The sequence below is a fragment of the Penicillium riverlandense genome, assembly GCF_028828495.1.
Source record: "Penicillium riverlandense strain IBT 135883 chromosome Unknown utg000008l_segment0_segment0, whole genome shotgun sequence".
Taxonomy (NCBI): domain Eukaryota; kingdom Fungi; phylum Ascomycota; class Eurotiomycetes; order Eurotiales; family Aspergillaceae; genus Penicillium; species Penicillium riverlandense.
Genome location: NW_026643199.1, coordinates 474,797 through 497,569, shown reverse-complemented (window position 1 = coordinate 497,569; position 22,773 = coordinate 474,797). Strand labels below are relative to the sequence as shown.

The 22,773-nt window shown below is 51.9% G+C and overlaps 11 protein-coding genes across 11 annotated transcripts; 8 read left to right on the top strand and 3 right to left on the bottom strand.

Moving 5' to 3' along the window:
* Positions 1 to 202: 202 nt before the first annotated feature.
* On the top strand, positions 203 to 644 carry tim9 (protein transporter TIM9; the record flags this gene model as incomplete). Its single annotated transcript, XM_057200600.1, has 3 exons — positions 203 to 210; positions 266 to 335; positions 450 to 644. 3 exons carry the CDS (start codon positions 203 to 205, stop codon positions 642 to 644), a joined length of 273 nt encoding a protein of 90 aa, XP_057048587.1.
* Positions 645 to 1,547: 903 nt separating this feature from the next.
* N7474_009189 (bifunctional alcohol dehydrogenase/S-(hydroxymethyl)glutathione dehydrogenase) lies at positions 1,548 to 2,994 on the top strand (the record flags this gene model as incomplete). The annotated part of the gene is made up of 6 exons (XM_057200599.1): positions 1,548 to 1,568; positions 1,623 to 1,637; positions 1,732 to 1,846; positions 1,900 to 2,035; positions 2,088 to 2,725; positions 2,780 to 2,994. 6 exons carry the CDS (start codon positions 1,548 to 1,550, stop codon positions 2,992 to 2,994), a joined length of 1,140 nt encoding a protein of 379 aa, XP_057048586.1.
* A 544-nt stretch (positions 2,995 to 3,538) lies between these two features.
* N7474_009188 (putative 1-aminocyclopropane-1-carboxylate deaminase) lies at positions 3,539 to 4,615 on the top strand (the record flags this gene model as incomplete). Its single annotated transcript, XM_057200598.1, has 1 exon — positions 3,539 to 4,615. The coding sequence occupies one exon, from the start codon at positions 3,539 to 3,541 to the stop codon at positions 4,613 to 4,615; it is 1,077 nt and encodes a 358-aa protein (XP_057048585.1).
* Positions 4,616 to 4,893: 278 nt separating this feature from the next.
* N7474_009187 (inositol-3-phosphate synthase INO1) lies at positions 4,894 to 6,419 on the bottom strand (the record flags this gene model as incomplete). Its single annotated transcript, XM_057200597.1, has 2 exons — positions 4,894 to 5,665; positions 5,719 to 6,419. The coding sequence occupies 2 exons, from the start codon at positions 6,417 to 6,419 to the stop codon at positions 4,894 to 4,896; spliced, it is 1,473 nt and encodes a 490-aa protein (XP_057048584.1).
* A 1,300-nt stretch (positions 6,420 to 7,719) lies between these two features.
* N7474_009186 (sugar porter family MFS transporter) lies at positions 7,720 to 9,636 on the bottom strand (the record flags this gene model as incomplete). The annotated part of the gene is made up of 5 exons (XM_057200596.1): positions 7,720 to 8,421; positions 8,486 to 8,709; positions 8,757 to 9,000; positions 9,051 to 9,220; positions 9,291 to 9,636. 5 exons carry the CDS (start codon positions 9,634 to 9,636, stop codon positions 7,720 to 7,722), a joined length of 1,686 nt encoding a protein of 561 aa, XP_057048583.1.
* Positions 9,637 to 10,046: 410 nt separating this feature from the next.
* N7474_009185 (uncharacterized protein) lies at positions 10,047 to 11,178 on the top strand (the record flags this gene model as incomplete). Its single annotated transcript, XM_057200595.1, has 4 exons — positions 10,047 to 10,677; positions 10,732 to 10,946; positions 10,998 to 11,090; positions 11,140 to 11,178. The coding sequence occupies 4 exons, from the start codon at positions 10,047 to 10,049 to the stop codon at positions 11,176 to 11,178; spliced, it is 978 nt and encodes a 325-aa protein (XP_057048582.1).
* A 755-nt stretch (positions 11,179 to 11,933) lies between these two features.
* On the top strand, positions 11,934 to 12,860 carry N7474_009184 (sugar transporter; the record flags this gene model as incomplete). Its single annotated transcript, XM_057200594.1, has 1 exon — positions 11,934 to 12,860. The coding sequence occupies one exon, from the start codon at positions 11,934 to 11,936 to the stop codon at positions 12,858 to 12,860; it is 927 nt and encodes a 308-aa protein (XP_057048581.1).
* An 89-nt stretch (positions 12,861 to 12,949) lies between these two features.
* N7474_009183 (uncharacterized protein) lies at positions 12,950 to 13,420 on the bottom strand (the record flags this gene model as incomplete). The annotated part of the gene is made up of 2 exons (XM_057200593.1): positions 12,950 to 13,170; positions 13,249 to 13,420. The coding sequence occupies 2 exons, from the start codon at positions 13,418 to 13,420 to the stop codon at positions 12,950 to 12,952; spliced, it is 393 nt and encodes a 130-aa protein (XP_057048580.1).
* Positions 13,421 to 13,876: 456 nt separating this feature from the next.
* N7474_009182 (uncharacterized protein) lies at positions 13,877 to 15,942 on the top strand (the record flags this gene model as incomplete). The annotated part of the gene is made up of 6 exons (XM_057200592.1): positions 13,877 to 14,584; positions 14,638 to 14,899; positions 14,955 to 15,398; positions 15,485 to 15,591; positions 15,647 to 15,746; positions 15,812 to 15,942. Coding segments are annotated over 6 exons (1,752 nt in total), but the record flags the coding sequence as incomplete, so codon positions are not given.
* A 1,365-nt stretch (positions 15,943 to 17,307) lies between these two features.
* Positions 17,308 to 20,396, top strand: N7474_009181 (uncharacterized protein; the record flags this gene model as incomplete). The annotated part of the gene is made up of 10 exons (XM_057200591.1): positions 17,308 to 17,671; positions 17,747 to 17,952; positions 18,004 to 18,181; positions 18,313 to 18,397; positions 18,456 to 18,749; positions 18,806 to 18,946; positions 18,999 to 19,157; positions 19,208 to 19,268; positions 19,321 to 19,417; positions 19,474 to 20,396. The coding sequence occupies 10 exons, from the start codon at positions 17,308 to 17,310 to the stop codon at positions 20,394 to 20,396; spliced, it is 2,508 nt and encodes an 835-aa protein (XP_057048578.1).
* A 254-nt stretch (positions 20,397 to 20,650) lies between these two features.
* Positions 20,651 to 22,215, top strand: ppe1 (putative ribosomal protein/carboxylic ester hydrolase (Ppe1); the record flags this gene model as incomplete). The annotated part of the gene is made up of 5 exons (XM_057200590.1): positions 20,651 to 20,835; positions 20,959 to 21,497; positions 21,550 to 21,640; positions 21,698 to 21,951; positions 22,010 to 22,215. The coding sequence occupies 5 exons, from the start codon at positions 20,651 to 20,653 to the stop codon at positions 22,213 to 22,215; spliced, it is 1,275 nt and encodes a 424-aa protein (XP_057048577.1).
* Positions 22,216 to 22,773: the final 558 nt, after the last annotated feature.

Here is a 22,773-nt window from a genome sequence, read left to right as displayed (position 1 = left end):
GCCGAAGAGGCCAACGACAATGGGTCATGTGCTGTTTTCACGTGATGTATTACATAATCACGGGTCAACATTGTTGCGCTGGAACTGGTGCAGCTTCGGAGCGGTTTGAGTCGAGGTGAGCCAAACACTGTCCAACAGTTGTATTCATTTTCCACACACACACACACACACACACACACACACACACACACACACACACACCATGGAAGGGTAGGCGTGAATGTATTTCTCCCTTTCTTCCCACACCTGGCTGACTTGGCCCCAGACTCAACGCAAACGAACAACGCGAATTCGCGTCCCGCATGGAGCGGAAGCAACTGAAGGAGTTTATGACGGTACGCTACTCGACCTCTCCCTAGCTGAGGATGTGCCGTCTCATCAGATCCTGGCCCTCAACTCCCCTCCTCAATCCTTCTTGTACCGGTCTGACGACGCTCTTGACCGTCTAGATGTACTCCAAGATGGTGCAGCGCTGTTTCGACGACTGCGTGAATGACTTCACCACCAAGTCCCTCATCAACCGCGAGGAGCAGTGTGTCATGCGCTGTGTCGATAAGCACCTCAAGAGCTCAGCCCGCTTGAACGAGCGGTTCCAGGAGCAGAACGCCGCCATGATGCAGGGCGGCCAGATGCCCGGCCGTTAAGGGCTCACATGGATGGGCTGTGTGCGGAAGATGACTCTCAACGTGTGGAGAAGGAGAGTCGATGGGACCTCGAGGATAGCCATGGCCCTCTCCAGGATTTCCTGGCCATCTCCGGCCCAGCCGGAACTATCCTAGGAGAGGTTGGTGTGAGATGACTGCCTGACTCTCGAGGTCTTTATCGGTGAGGAAGCAGAGCAAGCTCGGCTTCTCTCCCGTGTATCATAGTGCTTTTGGGCGGGGGACATAGTACCCATCGCCTTTCCCAATATAAAAGGGCCATGATAGCCCCCAGTGCTTCACCCTCAACCCCTGCTCCCTCTTCCCGTGCTCACAACCTCTCATCCTGCAAAATGCCCAATGATTTCATTTATAGTGACCTGTTTCTATATCCTGTGGCTGCATCCTCTCTCTCCTTGCTCCTTCTACTGATAGACTATTATTACTGGTCAATGCACCTCTCTTCTCCCCAGACACTAGCTCTGGATGGTCTGTTCGAGTAAAACCATCCATCTCGAGCGGGAAGAATTGCCTATCTGGAACAGGCCGTCCAGCAGTGGGTCAGCGTCATCGTCCTTCACCAGAAGTGCACACTTCTCCAACCTTAGTCACTTCCCATCACTTCCCCTCAGGAAAACAACGGGATCCCCTCATCATCCTCCTAGAACACTCCAACCTCGTTCAACTAACTATTTTCCCCCCACCCCCTCACTCTCGGCTCCACCCCTTCTTCCTAATTATTCCCGCCCGTCGCTCTTCTTTCTTCTTTTCTCTTCCCTATCTCCCCTTTCATCTCTCTCCGTCTTATTCTGTAAGTCTGGTCATCCTACGTAGTTCCCGCCCATCCCGCCCATTGTTAACCGCCCGCCCACAGCGTTTTCTGTGAACCCGGCCTGACCTGACATCATGGCCAGCACCGTCGGAAAGGTAAAGACTCTCCCTGGGAATATCGTGATCATGAACTAACATGGATTGGCTCAGACCATCACTTGCAAGGTAAGCTACAACTCTCTCGTTGCCGGAGCTTAACTCCAATGTGCCCCGCCACGTTGCCCCGCCCTGATTTCACCAACTCACGTATCGCGGGTAGGCTGCGATCGCCTGGGCCGCCGGTGAGCCTCTGTCTGTGGAAGATGTGGAGGTCGCTCCCCCCAAGGCGCATGAGGTACGCATTCAAATCCACCACACAGGTGTCTGCCACACCGGTAAGCCCCGTCGGAAGCCCCGCCATCCCGGCACCACACTCTAACACGGTCAGATGCCTACACGCTCTCAGGCAAGGATCCGGAGGGTGCTTTCCCCATTGTCCTTGGACACGAGGGTGCGGGCATTGTCGAATCGGTGGGTGAGGGCGTGACCTCGGTCAAGCCTGGCGACTATGTGATCGCTCTCTAGTATGTCCGGATTCACCCATATGAAGCATGGCATCAACTGACTCGCTTCTAGTACTCCTGAATGCCGTGAATGCAAGTTCTGCAAGTCTGGCAAGACCAACCTGTGCGGCAAGATCCGTGCTACCCAGGGTAAGGGTGTCATGCCCGATGGCACCTCCCGGTTCAAGGCCCGCGGCAAGGACATCTTGCACTTCATGGGGACCTCGACCTTCTCGCAGTACACGGTGGTCGCCGACATCTCGGTCGTTGCGGTCACAGACAAGATCCCTACCGACCGCTCGTGCCTCCTCGGCTGCGGCATCACCACGGGCTATGGTGCCGCGGTGGTGACGGCGAAGGTGGAGGAGGGCTCCAACGTCGCTGTGTTCGGCGCCGGCTGTGTCGGTCTGTCGGTGATGCAGGGTGCGGTCAAGAACAAGGCCGGCAAGATCATTGCGGTCGACGTCAACGACGGCAAGGAGGCCTGGGCGCGCAAATTCGGTGCCACCGACTTTGTCAACCCGACCAAGCTCTCGGGCAAGACCATCCAGGAACACCTGATTGAGATGACCGACGGCGGCTGCGATTACACTTTCGACTGCACCGGTAACGTCGGTGTCATGCGCGCCGCACTCGAGGCCTGCCACAAGGGCTGGGGTGAGAGCATCGTCATCGGTGTGGCGGCCGCGGGCCAGGAGATCTCGACTCGGCGTAAGTCCTTCTGCGTTTATTGATCACTGTCCATTTGACTGACGTCTCCCACAGCATTCCAACTCGTCACCGGTCGTGTGTGGAAGGGATGTGCCTTTGGCGGTATCAAGGGCCGCACGCAACTGCCGGCCCTGGTGGACGACTACCTCGACGGTAAGCTCAAGGTGGACGAGTTCATCACGCACCGCCAGCCGCTGGATGGCATCAACAGTGCCTTTGACCAGATGAAGCAGGGCGACTGCGTCCGCTGCGTGGTGGACATGAAATAGATCGTGTGCTATGAGTAGTGGGCCCCAAAATTAGTTCTGATGATGTGGAATATGAATTCGTGAATGTTCTCCTTGGGTTAGTGAAGTGTATCGCCAGGGCTGTCCACGCTCTAAGTAGAGTTCGTACACGAACAGCCAAGGTCCTCAGCATGGAGCAACCTTGCGAGTCAACCACCCCGCTCGCCTGCTTTTATCTTCTCGCCCCCGTCGGCAAGAATCCGGTGGTCTCCACCTCGCTCCGCATAGATAAACCTGCCGATTTCGGTTCTATTTCGGGAGAACGTCTCATTTGATAGCCAGAACGGTTTCTGGATGGTCAGTCTAGCCTGCAGCTAGGCGAAAGACGGTGATCGTCACGGCTGAGTACACTCTATAAGGCTAGATGGCCCACCACGAGGGGGTATATAAACAGGACCACTCGCACGGGCATGGTGAGATCGACTTGATCGTGCATTTCTCCCGTCCACCAGTCTTTCTTCATCGACCGCTCTACACCGTCGCACTGTACTCTATATCGGAAACATAGTTCAAGCCCCAACTAGTCATGGCCAAAGACCTCGCCCTCCCGGAGCCTTTTGCCTCCATCCCACGAACACAACTACTCCTCGGCCCTTCGCCGATCCACGCTCTCCCCCGCATCAGCTCCGATCTCGCCAGCAACAGCTCACACCCTTCGGTGACCATCTACGCCAAGCGGGATGACCTGAATTCCGCGTACGCATATGGCGGCAACAAAACCCGTAAGCTGGAGTATCTGCTAGCCGACGCTCTGGCGCAAGGTTGCGACACCCTCGTCTCCATTGGCGGCGTGCAGAGCAACCATACGCGCCAGGTAGCAGCCGTGGCCGCACGCACTGGACTTGAAGCTCGCCTGGTGCAGGAGCATTGGGTTGACTGGGTGGACCCGGGGTATGAGACCGTGGGAAACATCCAGCTGTCCCGGCTGATGGGGGCAGACGTGCGGCTGGACCCATCGGGGTTTGGAATTGAACACAAGACCACCGCGCAGGCAGTGGTCGACGAGTGCATTGCGCAGGGCAAGAAGCCGTACTACATCCCCGCAGGGGCATCCGACCATCCGCTCGGCGGACTAGGTTTCGCCCGCTGGGCATTTGAAGTGCGCGAGCAGGAACAGGAGCAAGGCGTCTTCTTCGACACGGTGGTCGTCTGCGCCGTGACTGGGTCGACTTTCGCCGGCATGATCGCAGGGTTCAAGCTGCTGGAACGTCTGCACCCGACAGACCCCAAACGAAAGATCATTGGCATCGACGCCTCGGCGACGGTTGAGGCTACTCGCGCACAGGTCCTGCGGATTGCCCGCAACACGGCTGTCCGCATCGGTTTGAGCGCGGACGATATCACTGATGCTGATATCATTCTCGACGACCGCTATCATGCGGGCATCTATGGTATCCCCGATCGTCAGACCTGGGATGCGATTGAGTATGCCGCTCGCATGGAGGCATTTATCACGGATCCAGTTTACGAGGGGAAGAGCTTTGCCGGTATGGTGGACATGATTCAGCGGGGAGAGATCCAGGGTGGCAATGTGTTGTATGCTCATTTGGGTGGGCAGTTGGCGTTGAATGCGTACTCGGATATCGGCCGGACCCGGGGTTAGCAGGCCATAAATCTAGTGATGAATGTAACTATGGAGCTACGGTGAAAGACAAAAGACTTGGAAAATCAATTTAAGTTGGCATTTGGCAAAGGAGTGACTATAGTTGGAAAAGTGAGGATCAATCGATCAAGAGTGCAACTCAAGGAAGCGCACTTAGAAGAGCTTGTGCTCCAGGGTCATCTCCGACTCGGGCTGGAGACCAACGCAGGCACGGAAGATGTTGATCAGAGCAGAACGCTGCTTGCCCAGGGCGTTGACGACGGGGGTGCCCGGCGGGGTCAAGGGGGCTTGAGCATGTAGCTGAGCACACTCAGCACGCTGTGGAAGCCCTTGTAGTCAGAGCCCTCGTCAGCCTTCCAGCTGACACGGGTCATCATCTCGGCGAGCACGACCAGATCAATGATGAGCGGCGAGGCGAGCAGGGAGTCCTCGCAGATGTTGAACAGACTGATGGTCTGGTGGCCGCCCATGAAGATCTCGGCGTAGTACTCATCCAGAGCGCGCTTGTTGTCCCCGACAGCAGGCATGTACTTGATGACGACGGTGTGGTCCGGGTGCTCATCCTTCTCGTAGAGGATGCTGTTGGCCGCGACCATGTCGTCGACGACGTTCGACTTGGAAATCTCCTTGGAGCGGAACTGCTTCTGCGAACTCAGGTTCTTGCCGTCGTTGTTGCCGAGGTGGTTGTAGCTGGCAATGGAGGTGAGCTTGATACCGGCGTTGATCAGAAAGTCCACCAGCGCGGACTTCATCTTGGTCTGGCCAGACTTGAAGTCGTCACCACCAATGAAAGCCTTGTGCTGCTCCGCGAACTGGAGAGCACCGGGCACGAAGGTGTTCTGGGGCGAGCCGTTGATGAACGGAGTGTTCTCCAGAATCGAGGCCACGGCGAACACAGTCGACGGGGAGACTTCAGCATGGCCAGACTTGATCGAGTTGATCAAATTATCGGCGGTGTCGTTGACGCCCGGGATGATGTCGGCGTACCGCTCAGTGTTGGCGGTCCACATGACAATCACCTTGTCCAGGCCGTTCTTCTCCTTGAACTCGCTGTGAATTGGGTCAGTGTTGAGTCTCTTGTGAACGACATAAGGGTCACTTACCGAATGTCCTTCTGGATGTGCTCCACGTGAGCCCAGCAGGCCTTGGTGCCCTCGACGACATTGTCGGCACGGTCCTCCTGGTTGGCAGCAATGAAGTCGGGGTAGTAGATACTGGGCAGCGGCTTCATCTCGGCCATCTCCTTGCGAACCAAGCCCTTGAGGCTGGGCTCCAGCACCTGGGCCCGATCCATGGACTCGGCCAGGTTCAGGCTGCTGATGTCCCAGCCGCCAATGGCCAGGTCGTTGGGGTGGACCATGGGCAGCAGATCGTGGAAGGGGACGTTGATCTCCTCCGCGGTCTTAGCGTCCGTGCCCAGCTTGACAGTGGAGCTCATGACGACCGAGCCGTAGTAGTTGGCGGCCTGCTTGCCCTCGCGGGTCTCCCAAGAGAGACCACGACGGTTGGCGAGGATACCTGCAGTCACGGTGGAGCCATTGTTACCACCCCAGCCGACCAGCATCATACCGACTTTGCCAACCTTGCGGTCGACCTTGAAGTGGTAGTTGGTGGACTTGGGGGTAGCAACCAGCTTGTTGTCCGCGGTGCGAGTCACCTCCGTAGTCTGGTAGGCGTACTGACTCTTGATCTCGTCGGGGGTGTACACCACATTGGGCGACTGGACGGTAAACAGCGGGGCAGATTGGCGAACCGACCCGTTCACGGTGCCATTGGCAGCTTCCGAGCTAGCGTGGGGTGCCATTGCGTTGACGGTGGGATGGCGACGCGAGTGAGAATTGCTTGAGATTTTGAAGTTGCTTTAGCGGATGAAAGGTGCGCAGTCCGATGCTCCTCCACGGTTGGATGAGCGTCGGCCGTTGAACGGGTGGTGCCGGCTGGATCAATGTCAGCTCTGTCGGGGATTTATGGCCGCTGCAAGCAGGACTCGAAAAGCCAATGCTGCAGACGATGGGGGAGAGAAGACTCACGAGTTAAGAAGTGTGGAGAAAATTGTGCCGGTTGTATGGGATCACTGCTCGGGGAGAGAGTGATCGAACCTGCTGACAAGGCTTATACGAACCTAAGAGGAAACGATACAACGGAGAGAATATTGAGGTTGAGAGGAGGAAGAGGAAAGGAGAGGAAGGGAACAGGCAGCTTAAGTATAGATAAGCCTAGCACGTGCCCCGCCCTCAACACTTTTCTTTTTCGGTTCTTTAGTCTGTCTTAGCTTACGCGCTACGATTCCATCCTGATGTTCACAGGATTCTTCTTTCTAAAATGTATGCATCTGCCTTTTTTCGGTTGGGTGTACTGTTTGAACGAGAATGGTTGGCCCGTTCTGCTGTCGATCTGGAGGGGGATGAGCCGTCCATCGCCTTGCACGCGAGCCCCTGCTCCGAAAAGGAGAGGGAGGGTAAAGTGGACTGCATCCGTGTCGACCCGGCAGCTTGACGCCATTGGTCCACCCAGCAACTTTCCCCTTTTCTTCGCCTGTCGATGCCGCAATCAGTCTTCCGGAGGCCCATGGGACGCCCCGTTTTCGGCCACGGGTGGAAACCCCCCGGGTACCTAGCTGGTTTCTTCGGCCCAAACAAGTGAATGATTCATTTACTCACTACTATTGACACCGTCGAAGTATCATGGAATTCAACCCCAACAGCATCACCAGAAGTCGTCCAACCCCTCGATCCCACGGGCCAGGAGGTGGCCCCTGCGGACAAAGAAAAATTCAGAATTTGCCTAGTGAGGGGCAACACCGCAGCGGGGCTTAGCGGCTTTTCAAACTGGCGGTCTGGGCGGATCATTTCTGCGCCCGGCCGGAGCATTATGCACCGCTCCGTACGCAATGCAGACCTGCCCGCTGCAGGGGCACTTTTTGGGAACCTACTACTAGTGGTGACTGACAATTGTCCACAGCTATGGGCCTGTTTCCATGATTTCTGGCGGTCTTCGGGAATCCCAATGGCCCTGGCATATTCGTACAATCATAGTGCAAGTAACACTCAATTGGGAGTTGCTTAGATATTTCCATCTAATACATGACGGACCTCTCACGGCTTCTAATTCATAGGGTCCGCCGAGTCCACATCTTCCATATTCTCCGCCATCATCGGTCCTTTGCCAGCAGGGCCAGGCCGAAGGCCAGTCCGTTCCGCCAACCGGCTTTCAATACCAAATAGTCGGGACATCTCCTCCAAGGTGCGACCGCGGGTTTCGACTAAATAAGCGGTCAGCTTCTGCGTTGAGGAAAATGAAAAGAATGCCAACACACCTAATACATATCGGACAAAGAAGAAAGCCCCCAGGCAAATCCCTGAGTAGATGATATACAGTCCCCAGCCAATGGCATCGGCAATCGGCGGACTCGCTTGGGCTACGATATAGCACGCGGCCCACAGCGATGCAGTGGTCAGGGCATTGCCCTTGGCACGCATCGATACAGGGAAGATCTCTGCGGCGTAGGTCCACGAGCCCACGCCCCAGCTGATGTTGAAGAAGACATAAAACATATACGGGAATGCGACGATCGTGTAGTTGGCCGGGTCATTGGGGTGATGTTCGGCGTGCCACTGTAGGACGGTGATTCCAATCATCGCGGCCATCATACCCACGGTTCCGATTTGCAGCCATGTCTTTCGCCCTAGTCGGTCAAAGTAAAATATTGGAATCCATGAGGTCACGAAAAGCACGATCCCTACACCACCAGTGGCGAGGTTCGCAGTGCGAGGGTCCTTGATACCGCCGCGTTCGAAGAGGGAGGGCTGTATTCTCGTATCAGAAACGCATCGATTGGCACAGGAGAGACGGCTGAAGCTAACCACGTACCGTGTAATAGAGGATAGAGTTGGTGCCTGTGATTTGCTGCAAAAACTGCACCCCCATTCCTAGTACCGTCACTCGCAGAACGGGCCTGGTGAACATATCCTTCCAGGTGGCCTCACTGACCGTCTGTTCAAACTCGATGGAGCTTTGAATCTCCTGCATCTCCAGCTCCGCAGCTTCCGAGCCATGAAGCCGGGTCAGAACTTCCCGCGCGCAGTCGGGGCGGTCTTGACTGGCAAGCCAGCGTGGACTAGGGGGAGCCAAAACCAGCAACCAAAGGCAAGAATCAGAGCAGGAAGGATCTGGATAGCCAATGGAATGCGCCACCAATCATCAATCTCGAGAAAGTTGAAGCCATAATTGAGCCAGAACGCAACCAGTTCTCCCAGACATAGAATCATCTGTTCGATGGCCACAATGCGGCCTCGGATCGCTGGCGGTGACAGCTCAGCGACATACAATGGAACGCCACCGGCACAGGCTCCCACTCCATATCCTAGAATCACACGACCGATAGTCTGTTGGCTTAGCTTTAGCAATTGAACGTATACAGGACTAAGATACGTACAATCTGCGCGATGGAGTAGGACGCAGCCTGGAGCACTGCACCGATGATGAAAACAACACAGGAAACGGCCAATGTTCGCTCGCGGCCTATGGGATCGGCCAAATATCCAAGTGACATAGCTCCGATAAAGCAGCCGATGTCGTATAAAGACACTACCATGCCCGTCACCCCTATCGAGAGTCAGCATCGATACTCGACATAACATGGGATAGATGACAGTATGAGCAAGCAGGTACGCACATGAGTTCTTCGGTTGCATCAAATCAATCCAGCGTTGATCGGCAACTATCACACCCATAACTCCCTGGTCGTAACCGAACAGGAACGCACCAAGCGACACAAAGGCCGTGAGCGCGTAGAGATAGGTGGTATTTCCTGGCCGCGGTTGAAGAGGATCAGTGCCGGAGGGTGGCCGGATCGGCCTCGTCTGCTTGAGCGAAAGCATGGCGCGAGAGACTAGGGAATACCCTGCATCGGTCCGCCGAGGGGACAACCCCCGAGTTAAATACTCCTCTTCTTCATCGTCACTGAATCTGGGGTCCCCGGATTCGGGTAGAGTAGATTCCTGGAGAAGAGGCCGGTCCATTGTTGACTCGGTGTCGCTCCAATAAGGTTGGAGGCCATCGAAGGCTACTGTCCGAGCTTTAGTACCTTTGATCTGGCCGGGGAATGAAGGTGGGTCGCGGACGCGAATCCCTGCTTCCGTGCAGCTGAAAGGAGCAATTTTGCCCCGCGATTCCTTGAGGGGGCGGAATTTATTTCCTTTTTCCATGCGGTTAGGGCAGACGAGGTACCACATCATCGCGGGCGGCGGGATTAGACGCCAGATAAAGATTTATCCAGGGCATGTAACACTTGGACTGGTAAATTAAACAAACTAGGAAAGTGTGAAGAATGAACAAGTTGCTCCGGATTGAAGTGCCAACAATATAAATATGTTGCCTTGGTGGAAAATCTTGTGACGAGACCCCTCACCTCACAACAATTCGACAGAAAATGCAGCTTCCGATCGTATGCCAACCAGGACGCCTAGCTGTCAATGATGGGCTTCTTGGAAATGTCAAGTATCTGCGTCAGTCGCGCGCTGATGAACCTCTTGACAAGCTCCGACAACGTTACGAGGAAGACGGCTACTTGTTCCTGAAGGGCCTACTTCCTCGCGCCGATGTGCTCAAGGCGCGCCATGAATATTTCAGCATGATGGTACCCACAGGAGTCTTAGAAGAAGGCACTCAGCCGGTTGAGGGTATCTTTAATCCCCTCAAATCAGCAGAGGAGTTTCCAGGTATCGGTGCCGGCGGTGCGGGGAAAAATGGCCGGCCAGGAGGCGAGAAAGCGACGCAGTTCGTCGACTTGGCCCTTGACGCTCATTATCGGGACTGGTACGCCCAGGATTTCTGCCGGCATCCAGCCCTGATGAACTTTGTGGCCCGTTTTACGGGGTGGGAGACTAACACCCTAGGTCTTCGGCGGTCGCTTCTTCGAAATAACATCCCTGGCACTAAGCCCATTGGAGTCCATTATGACCAGATTTTTCTTCGTCATGGGGAGCCGACCAGTGTGACGGCCTGGGTGCCGATTGGAGACATCAAATTGACTGGCGGCGGACTTATCTACCTGGAGAACGGTTTGTCTAGCCATAGCATGGTTTTAATTTGATTTTCTAACCAGGTACTTATAGGTGATTCCCTTGGAATCAGTATTGAAGACGAATTCACCAAAAAGGCTAAAGATGCCGGGTTATCCGAAGAAGAAGCCAAGGATGCATTTAACAACAACATGATGGCAACTGGTCTTTTGTCGGAATCACCTCTCAACTTTGCACATGAGCACAATAGGCACTGGCTTGTGGCTGAATATGAAGCCGGAGATATCGTGCTGCATAAGCCGCATGCTGTATGGAAATATTATCCATTGATCTCAGTCAATGTGCTGACTATAGACCAGATTCATGCTTCTACAATCAACAATGACCTAGAACGCGTCATCCGCCTTGCAACCGATCTTCGGTTTGTCGATGCCTCGAAGCCATATGATACTGTAAGCTCTGACGCTCATTATGGAAAATAGTAGCTAACATAAATCATAGCGCTGGAATAAATTCTATGAAGTTGGAGATGGTGTATAGAAAAATAAGAATAACACCAATCACATAAACATGTGTCAACATTTCGAACGATAATTGTCACCTCTTGCCCAATGACTGACAACGCTAAATTGTCCAGTTGTGTAGAGTTCCCTACAATGACCTTGATAAAACCACGCTTGTATCCCAAGCATGTCTCAAGGTAAAGTAGACATGTGCTAACACTAGGTCATCACTACTTAACATGGCATGCTGACTTCCAAGGCAGCCCTCACTTTCACTCCGAGTAATGCCGCAATGATAGGGATTCGCTACTCAAGCCAGGGACCCAGCCGTTGGATATTATGACAGTCAACAGTCCCAGGAGAAAGATCTACGCTGATTACTTCACCTATGACATTAAGTGGAGTTTGTCTCAAAGATAAGGAAAGACGCCTATGACCGAGATGGAATGGATGAACCAATACGACTGTCCTTTTGGACGGCGGTCCACCACGTTGTGGTCCTCGCCCTCAGAAAATACTTTCGAGTATTTTAGATTGTCGAACGCCAGTCTGGAGAGTCGCACTCCAGCGTATCTATGAGTTCATTTGGGGCTGGACCGTGGCATTCGGATTCCAAACTCTGGGAATGGAATGCAGGAGCAACAAGTGGCCATATTTGCAGATCCCGAAGAATCCAGTAAGCCGAAACACCGGCAACTTTTCAAGCGGCCAGCTTTTTGAATTTAAGGTTGATTGCTGCCGGTTCTGTCGATCGTGCCAAGGACGCCACTCTCTACGCGTCTACATATCTCGATGAAGCGATTTGCGGGACTTCGAGGCAACCGCCTCAATATCGCGACAATTGTCTGCGTTGCAATGCCCGGCCTTATAACCGTTGGATACAACCAGACTCAGCTTGGAGGAGTTTTGTCGTTCCACAGCTTTAAGAAGCAGTTCCCAGAGATCGACGTCTCACATGCCGACCCTGGCGATAAAAAGCATACGTCGACCATTCAAGGCACCGTTGTAGCTTTGTATGCAGTTGGAGGCCTCCTGGGGGCTCTATCATGTATCTGGTTCGGGGACAGACTTGGTCGCCGCCGGGCTATACTCGGGTCTTCGGCAATTCAGATTATTGGTGCCATCCTCATGGGGAGCGCATTTCGCCTGGCTCATCTCATCGTTGCTCGTCTCATTCTGGGCCTTGGCACTGGCGGTCTGCTAGCCACGGTTCCTGTCTGGCAATCAGAAATATCTCCTACTAGCAAGCGTGGTGCACATGTCGTTACAACGGGCGTATTCCTCGGGATGGGTCTCACGGTGGCTTTGTTCGTGGACTTTGGCATGTCCTTCGCCCCCGGTAGCGTGGCCTGGCGCTTCCCAGCCGTGTTTCAGACCGTGTTTTCCCTTATTGTCATGGTTTCCACTCTCTTCATGCCGGAATCGCCCCGTTGGCTCGTTCAACAGGGAAGAACAGCCGAAGCTCGTGCGACTCTAGCTGCGCTGGATGACACTACCCTTGAAAGTCTCGAAATTGAGGCTGAAATAAATGACGTGAAAGCCTCATTCGCACAAACTGGGGAACAATCTCTGCTAAAAATGTTCCATATGGGCCCTCGAAGGGTCTTTCATCGAATTATGTTGGCTGCTGGGGTGATGATCTTCCTCCAGTTAGCGGGTGTCAATGTAATCAGCTTATACAGTATGTCATTTTTTACGTTTTGCTATAAGGTCCACTAATCTCACTTGTACATACAGCCACTTCAATCCTGCACCGTGATCTGGCGCTGGGTGATGTCAAATCCAGAATTCTAGCAGCGATCTACCAATTAATCAGTCCAATTGGAGGCACTGTGTGCATTTTGACTATTGAAGGATTTGGGCGTAGGGGCTTGATGCTGGCCAGCGCTACCGGAAACGCCATCTGCATGGCACTGATAGGCGGCTTGGGGTCTCAGCCAGAAAACAAACTCGCGATGCATGGGGCTATCGTTTTCACCTTCCTCTTTCATTTCAGTCACGCCCTTGGATTCGCTGGAATCCCTTTCCTCTATGCCACAGAGATCGCGCCCTCAAACCTGCGTACGGCCATCAATGGTATCAGCGTCGGCACATTCTGGGCCTTTACTATTCTGATCGCCGAAGTCACTCCCCGAGCACTCGAGACTATCGGATGGCGTTACTTCATCATCTTCGCTGGGTTCAACGTTTGCATGATTCCTCTCATCTACTTCCTGTTTCCCGAGACCGCCGGCCGCAGCCTCGAAGAGATGGATGAGATTTTCACCAAGTCCAAGCATGCCTTGGACCCTGTTCGAGTGGCGAGAAGCCTTCGACGCCGACAAATAGAAGACTTGCCAGTCCAGAAAGGTTTTTGTTCAGAAAAGGATCATGCCCTGCCAAGGAATTGAGTCTATACGGGTCGAAAAGACAAAGAAACGAGAGCTATGGGGTTGAAATTTCCTTTTTTGCATTTCGGCCCCGTTTGTAGCAGCCGGGTTGTTTTGCCATCTAAATTTTAGACTGTTTTGACATACACTTGGAGAAGTGAATATATTTCTAGCGGGCGACACCGTAACTAGTTCCCTTAGCACCAATGCTCAAAATCCCATTTTTGAATCCAACCATTTTATATGTCGTACCGGCTATCCGTACTCAATCGTAATCTATTCGTCCCCCACAGCGGGGAAAACTTCTCCACTGCAACTCATCGACACTGAAAATCTCGGCATCCCTGTAGTCGGCCATGACGGCAGCACGAAGATCTCAGTGTTGGTAAGACTGACCCCTTGGATTTACTCGCGAGTGATTTCTGGTCTGAAAAAGCAAACTATAGTGATCCGTGCCGACTACTGCACCACAAGTGTAAGGACTGCTCGTCCCTTCAGGCACAAGATTTGTCTTACCAAACCTGGCAGGCGATGCGAAGCAGCCGCAATGCAGTCGATGTGTCCGAGCTGGTCGGGCATGTGTGCGAGGGAGCAGCGGGACCCAGTTTCGTCAGGCCAAAGGCCGAGATTCACGCACCCGGTTTCCACGCAACCAAGTTTGGCTGCGACCGCCACCACGAGGTTGAACGCCACCGATCCTTCCCTACAAATGCAGTATTTTCTAACAATGAATTCATAGTGGATTTTGTCTTTGAGTCAGGCAATGGCGACTCTGATAGCTTGGTCGAAAGCTCCGTGGCGGGCGCAGTGGTAGGCAACGAAGACCAGCCACATCCCGATACCAGTTCTGGTCATGTCTCCAATGAGAAATCTTATTCCACAACAAAATTGCGGGGCTTAACAGAAGATTCCAATGTGCTGGCCCGGAAAGCGGATGCGAATGGGAGCCGACAGCTCTCTAGTCGCCAGATGTCTGAGAACAGGGCGGTCCGCTCCAAGGAACGGTCCTGGCCTCTGAGAGACGCCGAGGAAGCTGATCTCTTGCAGCATTTCGTCGACAAAATCACGCCATTTGTAAGATGCACTTTGTTGATAGTGTCGGGTATCCTATTCTAACGGCTTCTCAGTTTGACTGCACTGATTATCAACGGCATTTTGCTCTTCACATTCCTTATCGAGCGCGACATTGCGAGACGCTCTTCAATGCAATCCTGGCAATGTCAGCAAGACATCTGAGTCGCACCGCATCTTTTGACCCATTTGTTTCAGATCACTACTTTCAGCTGTGTCTGGAAAAGCTCATTCCGGCGCTGAATGACCATGAAGTTACCATGGATGATGATTTGCTGGCTGCCACCGTCATTTTAAGGCTGCTAGAAGAGTATGATGGTGAGAAAATTATCTTCTTGAGCCACTGTCGGAACTCAATTGACAGATTTCACAGCTCCCTTGGCGGGTTCGGACCTTCGGGGCCATTCCTTTGGAACTAAGGCCTTCATTCAAGGCCCGCCAACAACCGCAACGACAACACCACGCCTGCGACAAGCCGTCTATTGGAGTGGCTTGCGCCAAGAGATCTATAATTCTCTCAGCCTTCAACAAGCACCAGATGTTAATATCGGTTCCCTTCATTCGCAATTTAGTTGGCTCGGTCAAGACGTCGACGATTGCACATGGGCAAACCAAGCCATTGCACACTGCACTGATGTCTTGATGTTCTCATTTGGCGAAGGCCCGCGTTCGACCGCTGTTCATGCCGAGCTCCTCGCAAAAAGCCAAGAATGGTTGGATACGCGCCCAGACTCCTTTGACCCCTTTTTCATCGACCGCGACGAGGTGGAGATTGGGGCCACATTTCCTGATATACGGTTTCATTCTGCTTGGCATGGTTAGTTCCTCCTCTACCTATTTTAAGATGATTCTGTGTGTCATGTCGAAGTCAAAGCTAACTAATTGATTGTTCATCGAATGAAGCAATTGGGAATCAGTACAACCATCTTGCCCGGATATTGCTGCATGTGCACGACCCAAATCTTCCCACAATTGGGCCACTGCGGAGACGGTTTATTCAAAAAACCGATGTGAGTGTGATCATTCGGGACCTTAGTTCTGGCCGCCCTCTGACATAATGTGTAGGATCTGATTCGAAAGGGTGTATGGACCGTGTGCGGCATCGGACTGTCCAACGCTTCTGTTCCTCCGGCCATGGTCGTCGGATGCATGGCGATCCATATCTGTAAGAAAAAACCGGTGATCAACTACAAGCGGAAAAATATCGACAGCTAATAAACGACGTTTAAGGTGGCGATCGTTTCACGGATCGTCAGCAGCAGGAGTTGTTGGTTCAGGTTCTTGTTCAAACAGATGCTGTGCACGGCTGGCCAACCCATGCTCTTCAGCGACAGCTCCGGGACACCTGGGGTGTACCATGAACCGCGCTGAACATAGAAAAAGCTATATGAATGGCTATCATTCGGCGCAAAGAGTCCACAAGTGGAGGAGGAAACTTGCTCGCGTGACTTGATTTTCGCTGAGAATAACTGCTGGGGGCCAAACCGATTGAAAAGTGTAACCTCTTGTCCTGGCATAATCTCGGCGATGTCCACAGATCTTGGCAGCCCGGCGTTCTTGGTCCCTTGGCAGTTTCCACCGTGTGGATCGCTCCTGACATCGGGTCGAGAGAGAATGCTGCACCGAATCCGCGCCACAGCTCCACTACGTACAGCCAGGATCTACTAATTGATCCTTGCCGTTGTTGGTTGGCTGGCTCGGCGCAAGACGCTAGCAAACGCACGTCATAGTGGATGAGAACTTCTATTTCGATGTATTTACTTCTTGGCTCTAAGCAGCGGTAGGCTTTGACGAACGAGGGGGTGTCTTCCATAATCAAAAATATTGATCTTGGGATGTAACATAAAATGGCCAAGAAAGGGCCAAAAGTAAACACATCCACATTAATCGAATGAAATGGCATGGGATACAAGCCCAAGGAGGACCCTGGGCAAATTATATGACCTACCTAGTGTTTTAGAACATTATGGGATAACCAGTTAAACTTGGAAAAGGTTTAAAGCATACACATGTATGTAAGTAGCAGTAGGGTTCATTTAATTAGCATATTGCTTAACAGGGAAATTTCATGTCCTGTTGTTGATCCGGAAGGCCAAGAAGTTCTCAAAATAGTTTTACATCTTGGCGCATTCAGAGTCCGGAGACTCCGGGGACTTCATATTGGAAGCAAGCTCGGTAGGACTCCGCATCGCACGAAGAACCACAAACGGGCCATGACTGGGTCCAACATGGGTTAGCCGAGCCCCGGACCTCAGAAAAGGAAGCCAAGTAACCCGTCTTCCGAGGTCTAATTTTGTACGTAAGGTAGATTTTGAGTTGACTAAAAATGGATGATCCACCATACCCACGTTGTGTTTTGCCAGGTACCCGATCCTTTGGGCTTCATCAACCAACCCATTACCTCCATAAAACTATTTATGTTTGGGCTTAGGGTCTTATCCAACAGCAAATCTTTGATCATTGGCTATGAAGTATATGAGCTGAGTCAAGAAGATCCACCCAATATTCTGGGGGCCTATATGGAACATACAATGTAAGATCACCCCACGATAAGCCCGGAAAACCACCCCTACCGAGGCCGTCTCATAGTTTAAAAAAGAATATATATTTTGCATATATCCCCCATGTTTTCTTGAGCAAGCTGGTACCACTCAGCTAACCGCGGAGATTCTCTTTTTCTTGTATCTTTTCAAGTTTTCTGAGTTGCTTCTCTTCTATTGGCAAATATGGCCATATTTGTTATTTGGGGACTTCTTGGCTTGTCTGTATTGTCAAGCTCGAAGCCCATTCACATCAAGGGATCATCACCTGGCCGTCCAGCTGCGGAATCTCTTTTCGTTCGAATTCCTGTTGATGTACCCGTGGCAGAATCTGCAGAGACTCCATCGAGTACTATAGCACCCTCTGGAAGTGACGGTACTCACACCATCAAACCGGGCGTCTTCCAAGGTGATGCCACGATAATAAACAAGGACTCGAGTGCCACCCAGACCAGCGTTCTCTTTCCTGCATCGGGAGATTGGCTTGACGTGCAGTGCGACGGAGACGCTAGAATTACAGATGCTGCAACCCCCCTAAGGACCGGTTCGAGTATGCCAAAGTGAGCAGTATGATACCCATCACGCACCGAGGGTTCCGAAGACAGTCACTGACATTGCTCGTTAGATGCTTGGGACCAAATGATGGATGACTGGAAGAGCAAAGACGACGATTATCCATTGAATTTTGGCCAATATGCGTGGAATGTTTTCCACTATAGTGACCAGACACATTGCGATCTGGTGCAAGATAATAACTGTGGCACCACAGTGGAGTGCAAGGCCCCAGCTGCTGGGTTCTTAATCATCAACTCTCTCGTCGCCATTCACAATGTATGTACAAGCTAATATCAGTTCTTGAAAAGTTATACTGACAGTATGAAGATGATCTTCAACGAAAGGACGGCACTAGGGGATGCTCGCGATGATATCAAGGCAGACATTGTGAGATTCCAAGATACGTTTTCTTCATTTCCGGACGACAGTCTGAAGGTCATCAAATACATGTTGGATGCCCTTCAGATAACATGGGGTTTCAGTTCAGCAATCGGCTGGAACGTTTGTGAGTGGACCATCTCCAAATATTCCAGCATGTCTCTAATTCAAGTTCGATCACCAGGGATTAAAAAAGCCAAACTATTCAAAGGTATTTTTACTCAACTTCTTTATAGTGAGAAGGTACTGACAGTTTAGATGATGACTGGCGAGCAGCCTTTGCCGATATGTCCAATGCTGCTGCCTTCTACGGACTTAATATGGGCAGGGACAATCTCAAAGAGTATGGTCTCCGGAATAACTCAACCATTGATTTTCCCATTGCTAAACCAGGCCAACAGACCTACGGATAGTGGAGAATTGACTGATGACCTAAAAGTTCTCGTCGACAACTATTATAACAAACTACGTGACATACAGAGGGACTTTTTGGCGAACACCCTCAACGCAGTGGACGAAGCCAATCAGGATCAGTTGACCAAGATGGTGGCAAATGGGGCTATGATCCAGCTTGATCTTGCGACGGACAATTCTACTTACGGTGATATGATTATCGAGCAGAAAAAGACCCTCTACGGGAAAATGATCCCGGGGACTTGGGCCTTGTCTCCGGATACCCAGCGACCGTTTATTCTGTAAGGCAGATTCTACCACCGATGATCCCTTTTTGAGCTTTGCTAACGTTGCCTAGGTATGTGGACCACACAGATTACAACTGTGGAGATGATGTTGGCCCCGTGAGCGATACCGATTTACCAGAGCCAGACGACTGGAAGTTGGGTTCCTGGATAGACCAAGACACGGCGGATAAAACCTCCTGGTGTGATCCCAAGTAGGCTTTCCTTTCTCTCAGGGAATTTGTTATGATGCTAACAGGTCTGTAGTGGCAACTCCTGGTTCTTGCTCAACGCCTACGGCCCCACGAGCTGCAGCGGAGGTGGAGCTGCCGACTGCGACCGTCCAAAGATTTTCCAGAGCCTCGATGGTGGAAATACCGATACCTTGACGGGAGAAGACAGCACATGGGGAGGGATTACGCTTGAGTAAGTCAGACCTGATGCAAGCTCTGAGATTGGAGCTGACTATGGCCTAGAGATATTATTCGCAGCTCATATGGAGCATTCGTGGCCAATGGCAACAAAAATGGAGGATATGTGGGTCTTGACCATAAAATTCGGAGTATCTATACTAACATATGCGGGATAGGAAATGCCGGATGACTCAAAGCTGGCCATTGATGACTCGATGAGCGAGATCGTTGAAGATGATACGGGTGCTTTTAGTAACAGTATCCGGACTGCTGGTATGATAACAAAAATCAATTCAAAGAATTCTACCAACACTGCTAATATTGATTAGGATTTTTCCAAATCCCCATCTGCCTGAATGCGTATGCAGCGGCGGAGCGGGTCGCGAAGATCCTTGAAAACGATGATCCTTGCGGCGAAGAGCCAGATGCTAGCGGAAAGTCAACGCCCAAAAACGATGAAGGGTACGCCGCTGGGCAATGCGGGATCCATATCACTCAATACCAACGGGGTGAGGGCGATGCGGTCAACCCGCTGGATGTTTTCCAGCTGCAGCTCAATATCCTCGATGCTAACCAGGAGGTGATTGGGTTTATGATCAAGCAGCCGGCCGACGAGGCTCTGATTGTTCCCAGCAAACTTCCATATGATCTATGGGTTCAGGTGGGTGACGGCGACGACGATGCGATTTGTTTCTGGTACTCCGATCAATATTGGTGCACGGATAATGATGACTGGGGATGCAACATTGGTTCTTATGACGGCGGTCAACGAAACGGTGACTGCGGCTTCAGTTGCCCTAATCCAACGGACGATCCCCCAACAACCACCTATGATCTTCCGTCTCCCGCGAAGACAGCGTATGACGGGACCAGTGTCCCAACAAGCACCGCAGAATTGCCGGAAGTGACGTATGCTCAGGGCGCTTGTGGTGTGCATGTGGTACAATACCAGAAGAATGAGAACAGTAATGGCCTCAACCCGACGGACTATTATCAGGTGCAGTTCGAGGTGAAGGATGCAGACAACAACATCATCACCACGTCACCCAAGTCCCAAGCAGAGTCCGGTGACCCAGTTTCAATCCAAGGGGATGGACTTGAATATCCCTTCTCTGTGACGGTGGGTGACATTGACTCGGATCCGATCAGCTTCAAGTACAATAATCAAGAGTGGGACTCGGATGCGGACCAGTGCAGTGTCGGAGATTACGACACAGGGACTCGTAATATGGACTGCGGGTTTACTTGCTGAATGCAGTCGCAATTATCTAGAGGAATGTTATGATGCTCTTTCTCTACCACAAATTCTATACTTCCCGGTAAACACCAACGATGTCATGGCTGACTCAGCAGTGTAGAGCATCACCTCTATTCATCTTTGACTCTGCGCTCGATATCCTCCCGTATGATTTCCGTTTGTGAATTGACAAAGCATATGGACCATTAGGTTACAGATTTTGCATTCTTCATATTCCGATCCGTGTTTCCCGAGATTGACGTGCATCCATGAGCGAGCTCCATAAGTCCTTCGCCAAGTCGCAACTCGGCAAGCTGCCCCCTGAAGCGCCCACCCTCGAATCAATGTCCGAGGATGCTCCGGATGAGGATGTCTCTTCTGTCTCATCTACATCTTCCACAGGGACGCTAGTTCCTTCGCCTACCAGACAGCTGTTTGCCCGGGCGGGCCGCAGGTGCGTAATCTCTCTCTGCCGCCTATAGTGGACATAATGCACCCGCGTGCTTTCCAATACTTTCCATCAAAAACCATGACTGATCATGACTACGACCTGGATTCAAGCTAATACGAATCTCAGATCATCATCACAATCATCTTTGACATGGACCGACTTCTTCGCCCAGGAGCTTTTCATACCCGAAGAAGTCGACAACCTCCGCATTTTACACCATGTCTATTTGACACCGCCTACAGGCTCAAGCCCGTTGTTTGTTATGCATCATGGTGCAGGCTCTTCAGGTTTATCATTTGCGGCCTGCACAGAAGAAATCAGAAAGATCCTCCCCAAGGCGGGGGTCATGTCCATTGATGCCAGAAGCCACGGTCGGACGATGATGACACCCAAAAGTGGACCAAAAGGCCCGGACAATCCGTCCACCGCAGATTCAATGAAAGCTGAAGCTGATGGTCATATTGAGATCGATCTGAGTCTCGAAACCCTCAGTCGGGATCTTGTGTATATGATTCGCCAAACTCAGTCAAGGATGGGCTGGGAATCTCTTCCAGACATTGTGCTTGTCGGACATAGTCTAGGGGGTGCGGTCATCACAGATGTGGCGAAGAAGGGCGAGCTTGGGTCGAAGTTGCTGGCGTATGCAGTACTAGACGTGGTGGAAGGTACGTTCCTTGTCCTCCTTCCTTCTGCTCAACATTAATTACCCCCGTGCAGGATCGGCAATGGATGCCCTTCAGAGCATGGAGAAATACCTCTCAACACGACCAACCCGATTCCCATCTCTTGCATCAGGAATCGAATGGCAGTACGTTGCCGGCACGATCTCTCCATCATAAAGTCACCGAAACTAACCAGAATAAAGCACGCGCTCCCGCACTATTCGAAACACTATATCTGCTCGTGCATCCGTGCCATCGCTTCTCTACGAAGAGACTGAGCCCGCCGACCCGGGCAAGCCATGGGTCTGGCGCACTAATTTGTCTGCAACGAAGCCATTTTGGGAGAATTGGTTCGTCGGGCTGAGCCAAAAGTTTCTTGAAGCACGAGGCGGAAAGCTACTCTTGCTTGCGGGGACGGACCGACTAGATAAGGAGCTGATGATTGGACAAATGCAAGGTAGGCATCGTCTACGAATAATTCCGTCGATATTATAATTCTAATTCATTCTTCTCAGGCAAATATCAACTCCAAGTTTTCCCTGAAGCTGGTCATTTCATCCAGGAAGATCAACCTGCCAAGACGGCACAAATACTGGCTGACTTTTACAAGCGCAATGACCGCAGTGCATTGGTGCTGCCACCAAAGGTGGCCGATATGCAGGCTGCGGCAGCGATGAAGAAAGGGACTGGTGCTGGTGGTGGCAGCGGTCATTTGCAATAAAAATAAGACCTTGATATTGAAGAGGGGTAATAGTTTGTGTCCAGAAACGGCACCTACAGCCACCTGTGGGTTTGGCTTTCTATGTTGGGATGTAATGAAGGCGGCCAGGCATGGGTATTGGATCTACGACTTCTTCGATCATCTTCAAGAACTACAAGCATCTTCCGTTTTAGATTAACAGAAGAAAGAATGGAAGTAAAGAAAATCCAGAATTGAATTCAAAATCAAAAGTCCTACTGGCCACATCTGGCCATAGCAGTCCGCGATTCGTCCCATGAAGGTGTCATTCCGCAGCCCCGCCACCAGATCATCCAGAAGAACAGGCAAAAGGAGCGATTCGTCAACCCACACAAGTCAGAGCAACCGCATTCAGTCCCGCAACGGGGTCAGATCGCAGCCAAGCCACAACTATCAGGGGAGCTCACGGAAAACAAGAAGAAATAAAACCGGGGGGCATGGAGGAAAAAGGATACATGAATGAAAATTGTCGTAAGAACCGTGCACTGTCTGCTAACCCAAACGCCGGTAGCCAGCTTTTCTAAATCCATACGCCACCAA